This window comes from Bos indicus, chromosome 20 (genome assembly GCF_029378745.1).
Source record: "Bos indicus isolate NIAB-ARS_2022 breed Sahiwal x Tharparkar chromosome 20, NIAB-ARS_B.indTharparkar_mat_pri_1.0, whole genome shotgun sequence".
Taxonomy (NCBI): Eukaryota; Metazoa; Chordata; class Mammalia; order Artiodactyla; family Bovidae; genus Bos; species Bos indicus.
This window is the reverse complement of record NC_091779.1, coordinates 37,916,613-37,931,349: the sequence shown is the minus strand read 5'-3', so window position 1 is coordinate 37,931,349 and position 14,737 is coordinate 37,916,613. Positions and strand designations below refer to the sequence as shown.

Sequence of the window (14,737 nt, the reverse complement as noted above, 5' to 3'; positions counted from 1 at the left end):
ACTAAGTTGTATTAACATAGACTAGCTAACTAGGCTGGAGAAGGCAATGGCACCCCACTCCAGTACTCTTGCCTGGAAAATCCCATGGACGGAGGAGCCTGGTGGGCTGCAGTCCATGGGGTCGCTAAGAGTCGGACACGACTGAGCAGCTTCACTTTCACTTTTCACTTTCCTGCATTGGAGAAGGAAATGACAACCCACTCCAGTGTTCTTGCCTGGAGAATCCCAGGGACGGGGGAGCCTGGTGGGCTGCCGTCTATGGGGTCGCACAGAGTCGGACACGACTGAAGCGACTTAGCAGCAGCAGCAGCAGCAGCAGCAGCTAACTAGGCAACTAAGAGATAAGACATTTTAAAAAATCACTAATAAAAGGCATCAATTAGAAAGTCTTATATCACTATTTAACTTGCTCTTATATTAAAAAACAATTTTATTTAATACTCAAAGGATAGTAAGAATTTCTAGCTACCAGCTTAGAAAATAACAACACTTCAAAGATTTAAAAACATACCTCAATTAGACAAAAACAGGAACTCAGGAATTCTCTGTAAAACATCTTAAAATTAAGAAACTAAAGAAATTACTGAAATTTAGAATACATTCTCAACTCTGCAATGCTACATTTAAGGTATCAGTGACAAAGTTCTTAATATTTTTTTTTTCCTCCAAAAGCTTGTTAATTCTCATCAGCATTAACAAAAAGTTTTTTTTTAAAGATTATCCACTAAAATGGAAAAACCGGTGTGAACCTAAAAGTTCTACAGCAGACACACTTAACGTAACAGAACTGCCCCTATAAAATCTGCCAAAGACAACAACGCTTCTCCCCACATGCTTCGAGGTTAAGACAAAACACAGCACAACATGAAAGGGGGCAGGGGGAGGATTCTGAAAGGACAGAATTTAACCACGCCCCAAGGCCAGATGCGATAGTCGTGCTGTTTTCTAAATGGCCCAAACACTTCTATTCAAGTATCACAGACATCTTTACTTGACCAAAACCGAATTAAAATTTTAACTTGTTTTACTAGTCAGATGAGTGTTTACTATTTTGTACTCCAGTAAGGGAAGGAAATATATCTTTTCAAATTTAACATGTAAGAAATGCACAAACTTGTAAGACAATGACAGCTGGTATGTAAACTCACTAGGCATAATTTAAGCACTCTTAGAGGAATACACAACTAAATGGTACACCAAGCACCACTCAAAACTGCCTTAAAAGGATTAGTGGCACCTAACTAACAGCTAGAGAAAGTAAACTATTTATCCGAGCCAGATCAAGCCAGCCACAGGAAACTCTAACCATTTCTTCAGCTGTATTTAGTATTTATCTTCACTTATTTCTATTCCATTTACTCTTTATCTCAGGCCCTCACCTTTACTGTCCTCATTGTTCTATCCCTGCTTCTGCATTCTCCTTAATTCTGTTACCTACTCCCTTATACAATGGGATGGCACCAGCTTCCATCTCTGGCATGCTTATCTGTTTCCGTTTCACTTTCATTATCTCCCCACTCCAGGGACTTGATCTACCCAGTATACACCAGCACCTAAGAAGTTAACTGCTAGCTCAAGCCTGTTTCTTGACTTACAGGCTCCAATTTTTAAACGTCTACCTTTATATCCACCCAGTAGGTCAAGTACTTCTCCCCAAAACCATCTAAATCTGATTATATATTCCTCCTAATTTGCTTTTCTGAAGCCCATATAGTAGTTAATAATACTTCCATTTACCTAGTCAACAGAGTAAATCCCAGGTGTCAGCTTTAATTCTCCCTCCACAATGAATCTCCACAGCCAGTCAGTGGTAAAGCCCAGTAATTATACCTGTGAACTATTTCTCCTATCTGTCCTTTATTTTCATGTTGCCACTGCTTGAGTTCTGGACAACATCAACTCTTATCTGGTCTCTTGTAATAGCTTGCCTCTTGAGTTTCTAAAGCAGTTTCTTCCTTAAAAATACTTCCCATTCCCCTCATCATCTAACCACTCCCACCAGAAGGCTGCTTTCACACTAGTCCCAGAATAGTGACATCTCAGAAAAACTGAGCTATCCCTCCACTCCTGCGGGGAAGAGAGCAAGGCTGAGCAAGGGTTGTGTTCTGCTGTTACGAGTTAAAACCACTACGAGCTAAAACCATGGCATCTAACAACTTTATAAGGCCCTCTTGGGCTTTCTCTGTGGCTCAACTGGTGAACAATCCGCCTGCAATGTGGGAGACCTGGGTTCCATCCCTGGGTTGGGAAGATCCCCTGGAGAAGGGAACAGCTACCCACTCCAGTATTCTGGCCTGGAGAATTCCATGGATATGTCACAAAGAGTCAGACACAGACTGAGCGACTTTCACTTTCACTTAAAGTGTTTCGCTTCAGTAATACTCCCTCTTGAGCAATGATTTTCAAATTGCCCTCAGAATGGCTGCCACATTAATCTGGTGGTCACAATCAGAATTAATAGTCAAGAAAAAATAAACTATACTGCATGTAACAAGAGTAAACTGCTTCATGTTATCTTCTGTACCAAATATGAGTTCATCATGATACGAGATTTTTCTGATTGTGAATTAGTCACCAAGTTTCAGGTTTTATTACCGGCAAAAAGATGACCTTTCCTGCGGCCTTGCTAGTACTGTTCCCTTCCCTTCACATATAAACTCTTCCTTATTCTTTAATACTTAAGTAGCTTAAAATTAAAAGATACAATTTTCACCCTCATCACACTGGCAAAAATGTTAAAGTCTACCAAGTGCTGATGAGAACACTGGAATCAGCGAGTCATTCAATGCTTATGGAAAAATTACTTGTATTTTTATTTGAAGCATTTTTTTAAATAGTGGAAAAACTGAAAATAACCTAATTATTCAAATAATGGAATACTATATAGTAGTTAAAATGAATTAACATATATCAACATAGAATTTATAACCAATAGTGAATAAGAAAAGCAAATTTCTAAAAAAAGACACATTCTAAAGAATATATTACTGATGTAAATTTTTAAAGACAAAAAAGGCTAAAACACAGTCAACTTATACTTTATTAGTTAAGAAGTTATTAATGTGCATCAATAAATACCTTTCTATATTCAAAGTTTACATCATATAAATAAAAATATAGAAAAAGTGATCATAGTAAAAAAAAAAATTAAAATTATTTACAATTTCATGACTGGCCACAGGCTTCTCCAAGTAAGCCTAATATATAGGGCTGGTTGAAAACCAGGGCTCTAAAGCATATTGATCAATAATTCTGTTAATGGAATCTTAGCTACTGTGATATTCAATCCTTTTACACCTTTACGAGTCTCTTATTTAACTGTAAATACTTGTATATTTATATATCGTACGTCTGTATTTCCCAAGCTGTGTTCCACAGAAATAAAAACATTTTCTGCCTCCATCCAAAATTTCATGGTCAAATAGAAGCATCGTCTGTTTAGGCTCACGGTTCTCAAACATATTTAACCATGGAGCCTCTTTCAGGGAACTCACATCAGTAATCTCTGCCTTAGTGAAGTGAAATCGCTCAGTCGTGTCCGACTCTTTGCGACCCCATAGACTGCAGCCTGCTAGGCTCCTCTTGTCCATGGGATGTTCCAGGCAACAGTACTGGAGTGGATTGCCATTTCCTTCTCCAGGGGATCTTCCCAACCCAGGGCTCGAACCCGGGTCTCCCGCGTTGTAGACAGACACTTTACCGTCTGAGCCACCAGGGAAATCCAATCTCTACCTTTGGTTTTCAGCAACTAACATCTTTCCTAAGCGTGACACTGGAAATAAGACTCTGGACTGGCAGCCTCAGGGTAAAAAGAACTAAAAAAGAAAAAAAAAATTTTTAATTCAGAAACATTTCCCTACCTTTATTTAGTGGAGATGGAAAGGCAGAGAGGATGAGGAGTAAACTACAGCTCTGACCTCAACTCCAGAGGAAAAAATAACCACAGATCATGTGCTAAAGTGGAAAACTCACAAAGATACGTATTATGAAAACACAGTGAAGAATACCTAACACAACCTTGATGGCTAGAGATGGGCCCAGCAAGGTTATCAAGGATGGCTTCCTGTGAGAGGAATGTGTAAGCTTCACCCTTTGGCAAGAACGGGAACTAGCTAAAGCAGTGGTCCCCCCAACCTTTTTGGCATCAGGGATATTTCACGGAAGATAATTTTTCCACAGATGAGGGCAGGGCGTGATGGTTTCAGAATGATTCAAGCACATTACATTTATTGAGTTACATTTACTGAGTAATGAGAGCGATAGGGAGGGCTGTAAATAACAGATTAAGCTTCTCTCCCTCGCCTGCTGCTCACCTCTCACTGTGGGGCCGGGTTCCTAACAGACCACAAGCCAGCAGAGATCCGTGGCCTGGGAGCTGGGTGGGGTGGTGGGGTTAGGGACCCCTGGGCTAAAGGATGAAGGAGGATTCGAAGCAAAAGGGGCTACAAAGGTAAAGACACTGGTGGACGCAAATCAAACGACCCTGAAATACCATTTTCCACCTACAGGTTAACAAAGACCCCAACATGTGCTAAGCTGTTTATGAAAAAATAAGTACCTTCGTATATTGCTGGTGAAGGTACACACTGGTACAGCCTCTAAGGGAAGCAATTTGGCAATACTTATTAAAATTTCAAATTTTTCTCACTTAGCAATTTCACTTTTAAGTATTTAGAGTTTGATTCATTAATACAAATTATTATTTGTGTTATCCATAACACAAATTATTACTATTCATTACATAGTATATTTTTAAAAACTAAGGCATTTGCACACAAAATACTATATACATACTAAAAGGAATAAGGGGCAGAATAACTTAAATAATATGTTAGCATTGAGTAAAAGGGGATGGGATAAAAAAAAAAAGAACATTTCACTCTGTGGGTTTGTATGTATAGATTATTTCTGGAAGGAAACACAAGAAATTAACATTGGTTACTTTCAGGGACAAAAACTGAGTGTCCATTGACAAGAATAAGAGTTTTCACTGCATACTCTTCCGTATCTTTTACATTTTGAACCCTTTTAATGTGCTACTGATATATAAAGAAATTAATTAGATAAGCACATCTAATGGAAATTAAAGCAGCTTGAAAGCAATGGAAAATGAAGTTCTAGACAAGAACTGATTAGAAATAAAGCTTAAGAGGTGGACCCGAGTCAGTTCCTAAAAGACCTTGTTTTTAGCACACAAAGGATAATAAAGGTTCACCTCAAAGTGTGATCTGGGGACCAACTGCAAACCTGGAGAGTTTGTTAAAAATGTGAATCCCTTAAGCATCAGCAGTCTTAAGGGTATGGTTCAGAGCCCAGAGTCTGGGAGTTCTCCACAAACTGAATCTTTACATCTGAGGGGAAGAAAGATAAGGTTCAGGTACCTGCATTCTAACAAATTCCCTGGGTGACTCTATAGGTTACAGGGAGCTTCTGAGGCGTTCTAAGCAGAGGAGTAAAGTGGCCAGATGTTCACTTTGGATAGACTACTCAGGTTCCTGTGTCTAGAAGATGTGAAAGGAGTGAGGTTCCGTTGGAAGACTCTGGCAGGACTCCAGATCATGTTCGTTCACTTGATAAACACTCACGGTGCATACACTACACTCACTGCACATGTGGCAGAAATGTTATCTGCCCAAGAACTACAAGTTACACCACTGTTTTCAGAGTAAGGAGAACAAAATCCAAGGTGCTGCATCTCCCAAATCTGCTAAGAAGGCAGTAACTAGGAAGAACTTAAGCCAGTGACAGAGGGACTACTAAATGAAATAATGCTATCCCACTAGGACACTAATTTTAAAAGAAATTAAAAATGGAAACCATAGAGTTGCTTCTGGGGTTGTATGACTTGGAGTGGAGCCAGATACGGGTGGTAACGGTTCATTTGTTATTTGGCATATATTAAAATATTCTGAAATAAAACATTCTCTTTGGCCGATAGGTGTGTTTATGATGGCAAAATCCTTTCCAATCAGTTTTGATTCATCCAAAGGTTTAGTTTGTGAGTGGCATCAACCCTGATGATATAAGCTCCACACCCACTGACAGCTGCATCACTTGTGAGGCAAGCGTAATAAAATAGTTTAGTCCTTGCAAAGTTTTGAGCCAGGAAAGGTAAACTCGCTGACTAAAAATTTATTCACAAGAAAAGTCACTGATCAGCTAGGGGGAAAGGAAATGCAAGAACTGAAAATAAACCAAAGTAAAACCAATATGAATGAGCAATTAAAAGTCAAACTTTGACCCAGTCTGTTTATGCTTTATCAACTAAGAAATATTTCCTTTAATTGTTTATGTTTCTACAAGGTTACAGAACCATGAAGCTTCAGAGTATGAAATTATTCTTGCACTCTATCCCTCGCCTTCCATTTTCATTTTAACAAGTACCCTAATAGAGATCTATTTTGCCACAGAACAATCACCACCACCCCCACAAAAGAGAACCATCTGCCCTAAAACTTCAGGTTCCCAAGACACCATAGACACAGCCAGCCACGGTGCCAGAACACTCAAGGAAGCGAACACTTGGCGACTGTCTTTTATACCCAATTCACATGATTCCTATCCCTCAGTATCTTTTACCCCAACAAAATAGCAAACAATATTAACCATATCATTCCTATCACAGAATCCCATTTTAGAACAATTTCACACAGTCCAGTATTGTTTGGCCTGTCCCTGAACTCTGGTACGGGCTCCACCTAATACTATTCCATTCCAAATTTGTTGTCGTTTAGTCGCTAAGTCCTGTCCCAATTCTTTGTGACCCCAGGGACTGTAGCCTGCCAGGCTCCTCTGTCCATGAGATTTCCCAGGCAAGGATACTTGAGTGGGTTGCCATTTCCTTCTCCAGGGCATCTTTTCAACCCAGGGTTCAAATCCATGTCTCTTGCTTGGCAGGAGGATTCTTTATCACTCAGTCACCTGGGAAGCCCTTCATTCTGAATACTGGCCTTAATATAAATACCTCAAATCAGTTACAGACAAATCCAATAACACTTAGTTGAAATGATAGCAACAGCAGCTATTTCAAAACTCTGTTCCACAGTCCCGAAGTGTTACTTCAAAAGTTTTCTTAATCCAAACAGCATACTCAAGCAATAGGCAAATATTTACCCATTACAGATTTCTCTTCAGATACTCAAGAGTGGGTATACCAGGTAGTTCAATTTTTGAAAGACTTGATTTATCTTACATTTAAAAAGTTTTGATAAGTGGTAATCTAGTTCAGATATTCAAGAATTAATCTAATTCAGATGCCACTCATATCGTGAGGCCTTATACAAGTTATTCAGAGTTCTGAAGTATCAGAAAGGGCCTTGGAGGCTCTCTAGTCCAATCCTAGTACTTCACAGAGTGAACTAGGTGGATGCACCCTGAAAACTGGCAGCACCACACCAAAAGTACCACTGTCACCAAGGAGCCCCAGAGAAGTTAAAAAGCAGCAGAGGAATTTGACCACACAGGACTTGGGCCTGGCTGCAAGCTCCTGATCCCCAATCCCACACTCTGATCATGCCAACCAAGTATATTGTTTTTAACTGTTGTGGGAGGCTTCCATAAAATTGTTATGAAGAACATATTTATGCGTATACAGCACTTGACAGCTTCTAAAAAGTATAACAGATGTGCAGAATTAGAAGCAGGACCCAAAGGACACCACCTCTTTCCCAAATCAGAAACAATTGCTTCTCACCTTTTTATTTCCTGCCTCACTCTCAGCTTCACTCCTTTAACACAAACTCAACTACTCCAACCTCCTGCTCAAACTGTTTGATTTACTCTTTTTTTTAAATTTTATTTTATTTTTAAACTTTACAAATTGTATTAGTTTTGCCAAATATCAAACTGAATCCGCCACAGGTATACATGTGTTCCCCATCCTGAACCCTCCTCCCTCCTCCCTCCCCATACCATCCCTCTGGGTCGTCCCAGTACACTAGCCCCAAGCATCCAGCATCATGCATCGAACCTGGACTGGCAACTCGTTTCATACATGATATTATACATGTTTCAATGCCATTCTCCCAAATCTTCCCACCCTCTTCCTCTGCAACAGAGTCCAATCAAACTGTTTGATTTACTCTTTAAATGATGCAAATGTTTTCCATAAACTGCTACCTTCAAACACTTGAGGAAAAGGAAAGAAATGAGCACCTAGCATTGCCATCAGATGAATACAGAGGCCCTCCTCAATTAACTCATTAAACAATGAAGCTAAATGTTGAAAATAGTACTTATGGCTGGGGCTACAGTCCATGGGGTGGCAAGGTACCTGAGCAAATAACACTTTCACTTTCTGGAGTGGGTTGCCATTTCCTTCTCCAGGGAATCTTCTCCACCCAGGGAATGAACTTGGGTCTCTGGCGTTGCAGGAGGATTCTATACCAGCTGAGCCACCAGGGAAGCCCTTCATTTTGATAAGCCCTTCAATATTTGATAAAATATTACCAAAAAATTGCTGATGATTGCCAACTACAAGTTCAGGACCAGAGTGTCTATTCTGGTACAGAATGCTACAGGACTATGGTTATAGGAAATTAATTCCAAAGTCTTTTGGGGTGGTCTCAACAATTAAGAGATTTCCAATGGAGATTTTTCCAGATATACGGTTCATCGTAGAAACATCATTCTCCTTTTCCTAAAGTGGGTGTGGGCGTGGGATTAGATGCTTCAAAAATAAGAGTGAAAGTAGGTAATATTCACCACCTTAGTTAAGTCGCTCAGTCGTGTCCGACTCTTTGCGATCCCAAGAGCCTGGTGTAGCCCACCAGGCTCCTCCGTCCATGGGATTATCCAGGCAAGAATATTGGAGTGGGTTGCCATTTCCTTCTCCAAGGGATCTTTCCGACCCAGGGATCGAACCCAGGTGTCCCGCATTGCAGGCAGACGCTTTAACCTCTGAGTCACCAGGGAAGCCATAATTAGGTGTATTTATATACTTTTCAAAGATATTAATAAACATCCATACCAAACATAGTCTATTATGGAGGCATTACTACACTATAGACATAGGCGCTGTATTTACCTGCCTTCGTTTGGACCTTTCTATTTAATAACATACATTCAAAGTCAAATTTCTCCCTTGCTCTTCCTAGCACCGGAGACACGTGAGCTTTTAAAGCAAACTCCTAGAACCTTGTCTGAGGACCACGTTCCAGCACGGAAAAGGCTCAAGCCGACTGGCTCTCCCGAGTGCCCCAGGCCTGGCAGTCGTGCCCAGTAAAAGGGGGTGTGTCCACGGTACCAGAGCCCTCTTTTCCGCTGCCCGCAGCGGTACCCAGGGGCCCCCTTTCCCCCCGGGGCGGCCTGGGGAGAGATTCCCAGAGCATCCAAGCTTCAGACCTACCTCGCTCCGGGTTGTTTAAAGGGGGTGTGGGTGGTGAGGGCGCAAATGAATGCCCAAACCTCTCCCACAGTGAGAGTCCTTCTCCCACCCAAGGTTCCTCCAGACGCCCCGGCTTGGGGGCGGGGGTCTTCGCACTAACAGTGAACCTGCCCCTCCCTCTCTCTCTCTAAACACACACACACACACACACACACACACACACACACACGCTCGCGCGCACACGCAGGAGAGGGGAGCCTACAAGCGAAGCCGGAGGGAGTGGAGGGTAGCGTGCAGGGCAGGCCTGGCATCTAGGACGCCCCGGGAAGAAGGGTTGTCCCGAGAGGTCTCGCCCGAGGGGGCGCGGCCGGCCCCCCAAAGTCGCGGGCCTGGGCCCGGCCGAGACACAAGAGCGGGGGCCGCCGGGACCCACCAGCTGCTTCAGGTCCTCCTCCGACAGCTCCGCGTAACGGTATCGCTGCTGCTCGAACTCGTACCGGGTGGTTTTGGCCACCACCACCACCCGGGACGGGCGGAAGCCGCCGTCGGGGCGGCTACCACAGCCCGCCAGCTCGCGCGGCTGCCCCTGCCCCAGGTGCCGCCGGCTGCCACCTTCACCGCCGAGCCACGGCCGCGCGGTGGGGCCTCCCGCGCCCGGCCCCCTGAGCACCGCTGCCCGGCCCCCAGCCACGCGACGACAGCTGCCCAGCAAGAAGCCTCGGTAACAAGTCATCGTCGGCCCTGCAGCGGCTGCAGGCCTCGGCTCCCCGCCGGCAACACTGCGGGCCGTCCGCGCCGCCCCTGCCTCCGGGTTCCCGCCAGACTCGCAGAGGTTAAGTGCACAGTAGTGCGTGGCCCGCGCCGCGAGGGGGGACGTGCCCAGACGTTGACGGGGGCGGGTAAAGCCCGGCGATTGGGAGTCCGGAGAGCCCAAGAAAAAGGTAGGCGGGGAAAAGTGGGAGGCCTCCCAGTGGTGAGGCTGTGTTTGTTTGGGTAGCCTTTTCCATCCACGCCTGCGCAGTGGCCACTTCCCCGCCCGGGGACCGACCTCCAGCTCCACCCCTTTCCCCCGCGTCTGCACCCTCCCCCCCAGGCCAACTCTGTGAGCCAATCAGAACCCGCAGCGGTTTTGGAGGCCGAGGAGCTTCGGGGATTGGCTGCGGCCGGGGGAAGGGCTGGAATTCTATTTGGTGTAGGAGCTGCACCCAGGTGGAACTGGTCTGAGGTGGCGCTGGGCCTGCGAGTACGGTTTTAAGCGCCCGGCCGGAAAGCACGTGCGGCCGCAACTCCTTGCTCTGGATTCTGTTTCGTTATTGCAGATAGACCCTTTGTTCCATCCTGCAGTATCGCGTGGCTAATGTGTCCGGCTCCGGGCTAGGGTCTGAGAAGACCGACTCAGGAATCGCTCCCCTATTTGCGGGGCCTACTGCAGAATGAAAACGCAGAGTCCCTTGTTGAGAAATTGTTAACAATTGCAAGGGAGAAAGAGAGCAGTAAGCCGAGTACCAGGCTCGGCTAAGCATGGGCTGCGCAGGTGGCAGCTACTGCTAACCTACAAAAAAAAAAAAACAAAAACTATAACCTCTTCCTACCCTCCCCCTGCCACCCTGCGGGCGAGGGCGGGGTTAGCCTTTGAGACAGAGGTTGATTGATAGACGAGTCTGGCCAAATGGAACATTTCTAGATGGGGAGATACGGTTGTAAAAGTAGATAGGAAAAGAGTGAAGGGTTAAGAATGTTAATAATTTGGATCTTACTCTGTAGGCAGTGAAAGGAAAGTCGCTCAGTCATGTCCGACTCTTTGAGACCCCATGGAATAGTCTATGGAATTCGCCAGCTCGGAATACTGGAGTGGGTAGTTCCCTTCTCCAGGTGATCTTCCCAACCCAGAGATGGAACCCAGGTTTCCCGCATTGCGGCGGATTCTTTACCAGGAGAGGCACCAGGAAAGCCTAGTAGGCAGTAGTTGACCTTTTGGAGGCTTTTAACTGAAAAGAAGTGAGTCCTGAGAGCAATGTTTGATGATTACTCATCTGGCTTTGGAATGTGGAACAAACTAGTAGGCAAGAGAAGGAAGGGCGACTTGGGCACTTTTGGCATAGTTACACTTAGATCCGAGCTATAGAGTAAAAGTAATGAAAATGGAAGAAAATGCCCCTATTACAATAGGGGAATCAAGTGGCAGTGCAGACCCTAGTTTTCGTCCCTCCTGCTCTTTAGATCTATTTGTTTTGGCACCCTCTTTGCTTCTTTGTAGTCCTAGCACTATCGGTAACTAGCTCCTGGACTTTGAGCAGGTTGCTTCATCTTTCTGGGCCTCAGATTCCTCATCTTAAAATGAGGGAGTTGAGCTAGAGTGATTCCAAGGTTCTGCCAAGCACAAATTGATTCCAAATCTGTGACTTTTAGTTTTCAGCTAACCACTACCGCCAGCATTCATTCATGGGTTCACCGAATACTCACTGAGTCCCTACTATGTGCCATGTAGTATATTAGACTGAGAAATACACAATGGAGTCTGATAGATGTTTGCTTTCAGTAGGTCACTTACCCCTTCTGACCAGAAGCTTTGCCTCACAGCAGCTGCTAATAGTGATTTGCAGGGCACACTTAAGCATATGTCTTAACTTCTGTAGGATGTTACTCATTTGTAACTGAACATTCTCAAGGTCCTTTCTAGTCGTACTGTTTCAATACTTTATAATTACTTAGCCATCAGGAAGAAAGAAAAGGGAGAGGTCATAGATGACACTGCAGTTTGAAGCTTGGGTGACTAGCAGAATGTCAGTCGATCCATTTGATAGAAAAAAATGAATCTAGAAAACCTCTTTTGGATCAAAATCTATGAGTTTTGTTATGCATATGCAAAATTTCAGACCCCGTCTCTTCCGATTTCACCATTAAGTACTCAAATTTTTACATCTCCCCCATTTCCAGCTACAAACTTGTCTACACTGACATCTTCTCATTTGATAGATCTGCCTCTTTGTCCATTGTTATTTTTGGATCCCATCTTCTTCCACCTGCTCAAAAATAATACTCCATCAAGTTATCACCTTTATTATACCTTTATCTTTCTCTATTGGACTTTCCTCTTCACTATTTAAACATACTCATGTCTCAGACATCTTTAAATTAAAAAAACAAACAGCCATCTAAGCCCTAGCTCTTTATATATTGCTGGTGGCTCAGGTGGTAAAAAAATTTGTCTGTAGTGTGGGAAACCTGGGTTCAATCCCCAGGTTGGGAACATCCCCTGGAGAAGGGAATGGCAACCCACTCCAGTATTCTTGCCTGGACAATCCCCATGGACAGAGGATCATGGTGTGCTACAGTCCATGGAGTCACAAAGAGTCAAACACGATTGAGTGACTTTCACACACGTGTCTTCTCTTTATAGCTAAGATTCTTGAACGAGTCATTGGTTCATTATTGGTCGGCATTCCTGCCTCCTACTCATCCATCATTCTGTTGTAATCTGGTTTCTCCCAACCACTTTACTAATTACTGCTATTTCCAAGGTGACCAAATATCTGTTTGTAAACTTGTAAGACATTTATCAGCCTTTAAATGACTTGGTCCTTCTCCATTTGAAATGGTTATCATTTTCTTTAGAAATTTTTACTCTGGTTCACAATGCACCAATCCCTAATGGTGTTCTGCCCATCCCTCTGTCCTCTTTCTGAGTTCTTCCCGAGCTCATCTTTAGGATCTATCCATCCCTTTCCTTTCCTTCCATTTTGTCTCTGTCTATCTCCTTCTCCACTCTTCTGCATGAGCTTCTTTACTCTTGTGTAATGAAAAGAGCCTGGGTTTGGGATTTTAAAAGACCTTGGTTCAAATCACAGCTTTACTATTTATTACTTTTGTCAACCTTGAACTATTCCCTTAACCTTTGTGAGCCTACTTCTTCATTTACAAAATATAACAGCTTCCTTGTAAAGTTATAAATAATATGTACAAATGCCTAGCCACATGCCCCTTATGAGGTATACACTTGATAAATATTAGCTCTCTTCACCTTCCATGACTTCAGCTACTACCAGTATCTTTAGACCAGCCTCTGTCCAGAGCTTTAGATCCTTGTTTCTAGCTTCCTGTTAGATAACACTTCTTGAGTCTTATATATACAACATGTGTTAATAGAGATCAAATTATATTTGATTACCTGCTATAGGTGAGGCACCCTGCTAAGTGCTAATGATAAATAAAAGATAGTCTCTCCCCTTGAAGAACATACAGTCTGTGCAATGGTAAAATTATACACAGGGTGTTATAGAAATTTGAAGGAACACGTCTTAGCTTAGCCTAAGAGGAGTTAGGGAAAACTTTCTGGGAATGTCTCAAGCTAAGTCGTGAAGAATAAGCTAGGTATTAGGCAGAATCAGCAAGAGTAAGAAAGGAATTCCACAGAGTAAACAGTGTGTGCAAAGGTATGAAGTAATAAAATAACAATTCTGAAAACCTAGAACATTTAGAGGGAGGCAGGCAATGGTGGGAGGTGAGGCTAGAGATTTAAGACAGAGGAAAGACATTAAATGTTATATCCATGCTTAGGAACTTGACATTTATCTTCTGTATGCTAGGAAGCCATTGCAAAGATTAGGAATAAATTTATTAGAAGAAATACAAGCAGTGAGTACATATCTAAAGGATCCTCAGCCTTATTAGAAATCAGAAAAATGCAAATTAAGGTAATAGTGAAATCGTCTTTTATGTCCATCAGATTGGCAGATAGCAAGAAATTTTGGTGATCCACTGTTTGAAATTATTATATTATCAAGTGTTTATTAGGCTAAACATTTGCCAGTTATTTCAGTAACTCCTCCAAGGCTGTAGTTTCCAAATATCATCTTAGAAATTTCAACTACATTCAAGTATTCACATCTCTGAATTCCACATATGATGTCAAAAATTACCATTGTGAATTCCACGTATGATGTCAAAAATTACCAGTACTGTGGGTATAATCGGCCATGCAAAACAAACTAAAGTGTTGGCATTTGTGGATTTAATATCAGTTTCAGCTACCCTCAAACAACTAAAATAATCTGTTTGAGTTTCGTACTCAGACCCCATCTATGACAAGGCTGGTGTTCTTTTCTAGTGAATAAATTTACCCAGTTAGCCACATCTCAAGCAAGCTGTATTGTTCTCAACGTTTTATGGGGGAGAAATTATCATTGTGATGTTCACAACTTGAAGGTTTATAAAACTTAAGATTTATGCTTCCCAATCATTACAACTCCTCCAGCTCACTTCATGTACATTCTAATTCTGAAAGATATATACCACCACCCTCTGGCTTTTTGAAACATGACATCCACATACTCTAATATAAGGTATTAGTCCCTGATAACTAAGGGTTCCTGGTTTTGGCAGTAATGGATGTAACATATTTGAGAATATTTT

At 42.8% G+C, this 14,737-nt stretch overlaps 1 protein-coding gene across 2 annotated transcripts in view; it reads right to left on the bottom strand.

The window, feature by feature from the left end:
• The window catches only part of NADK2 (NAD kinase 2, mitochondrial), a 45,293-nt gene extending 35,070 nt beyond the window's left edge, over positions 1 to 10,223 (bottom strand). The window contains exon 1 of one of the 2 annotated variants that reach the window (XM_019982975.2): positions 9,759 to 10,223. In XM_019982975.2, the coding sequence (XP_019838534.2) occupies positions 9,759 to 10,058 (300 nt within the window). In that variant the 5' untranslated portion in view covers positions 10,059 to 10,223. The remainder of the gene's footprint in view (positions 1 to 9,758) is intronic. The other variant, XM_019982976.2, reaches the window with a different exon arrangement.
• Positions 10,224 to 14,737: the final 4,514 nt, after the last annotated feature.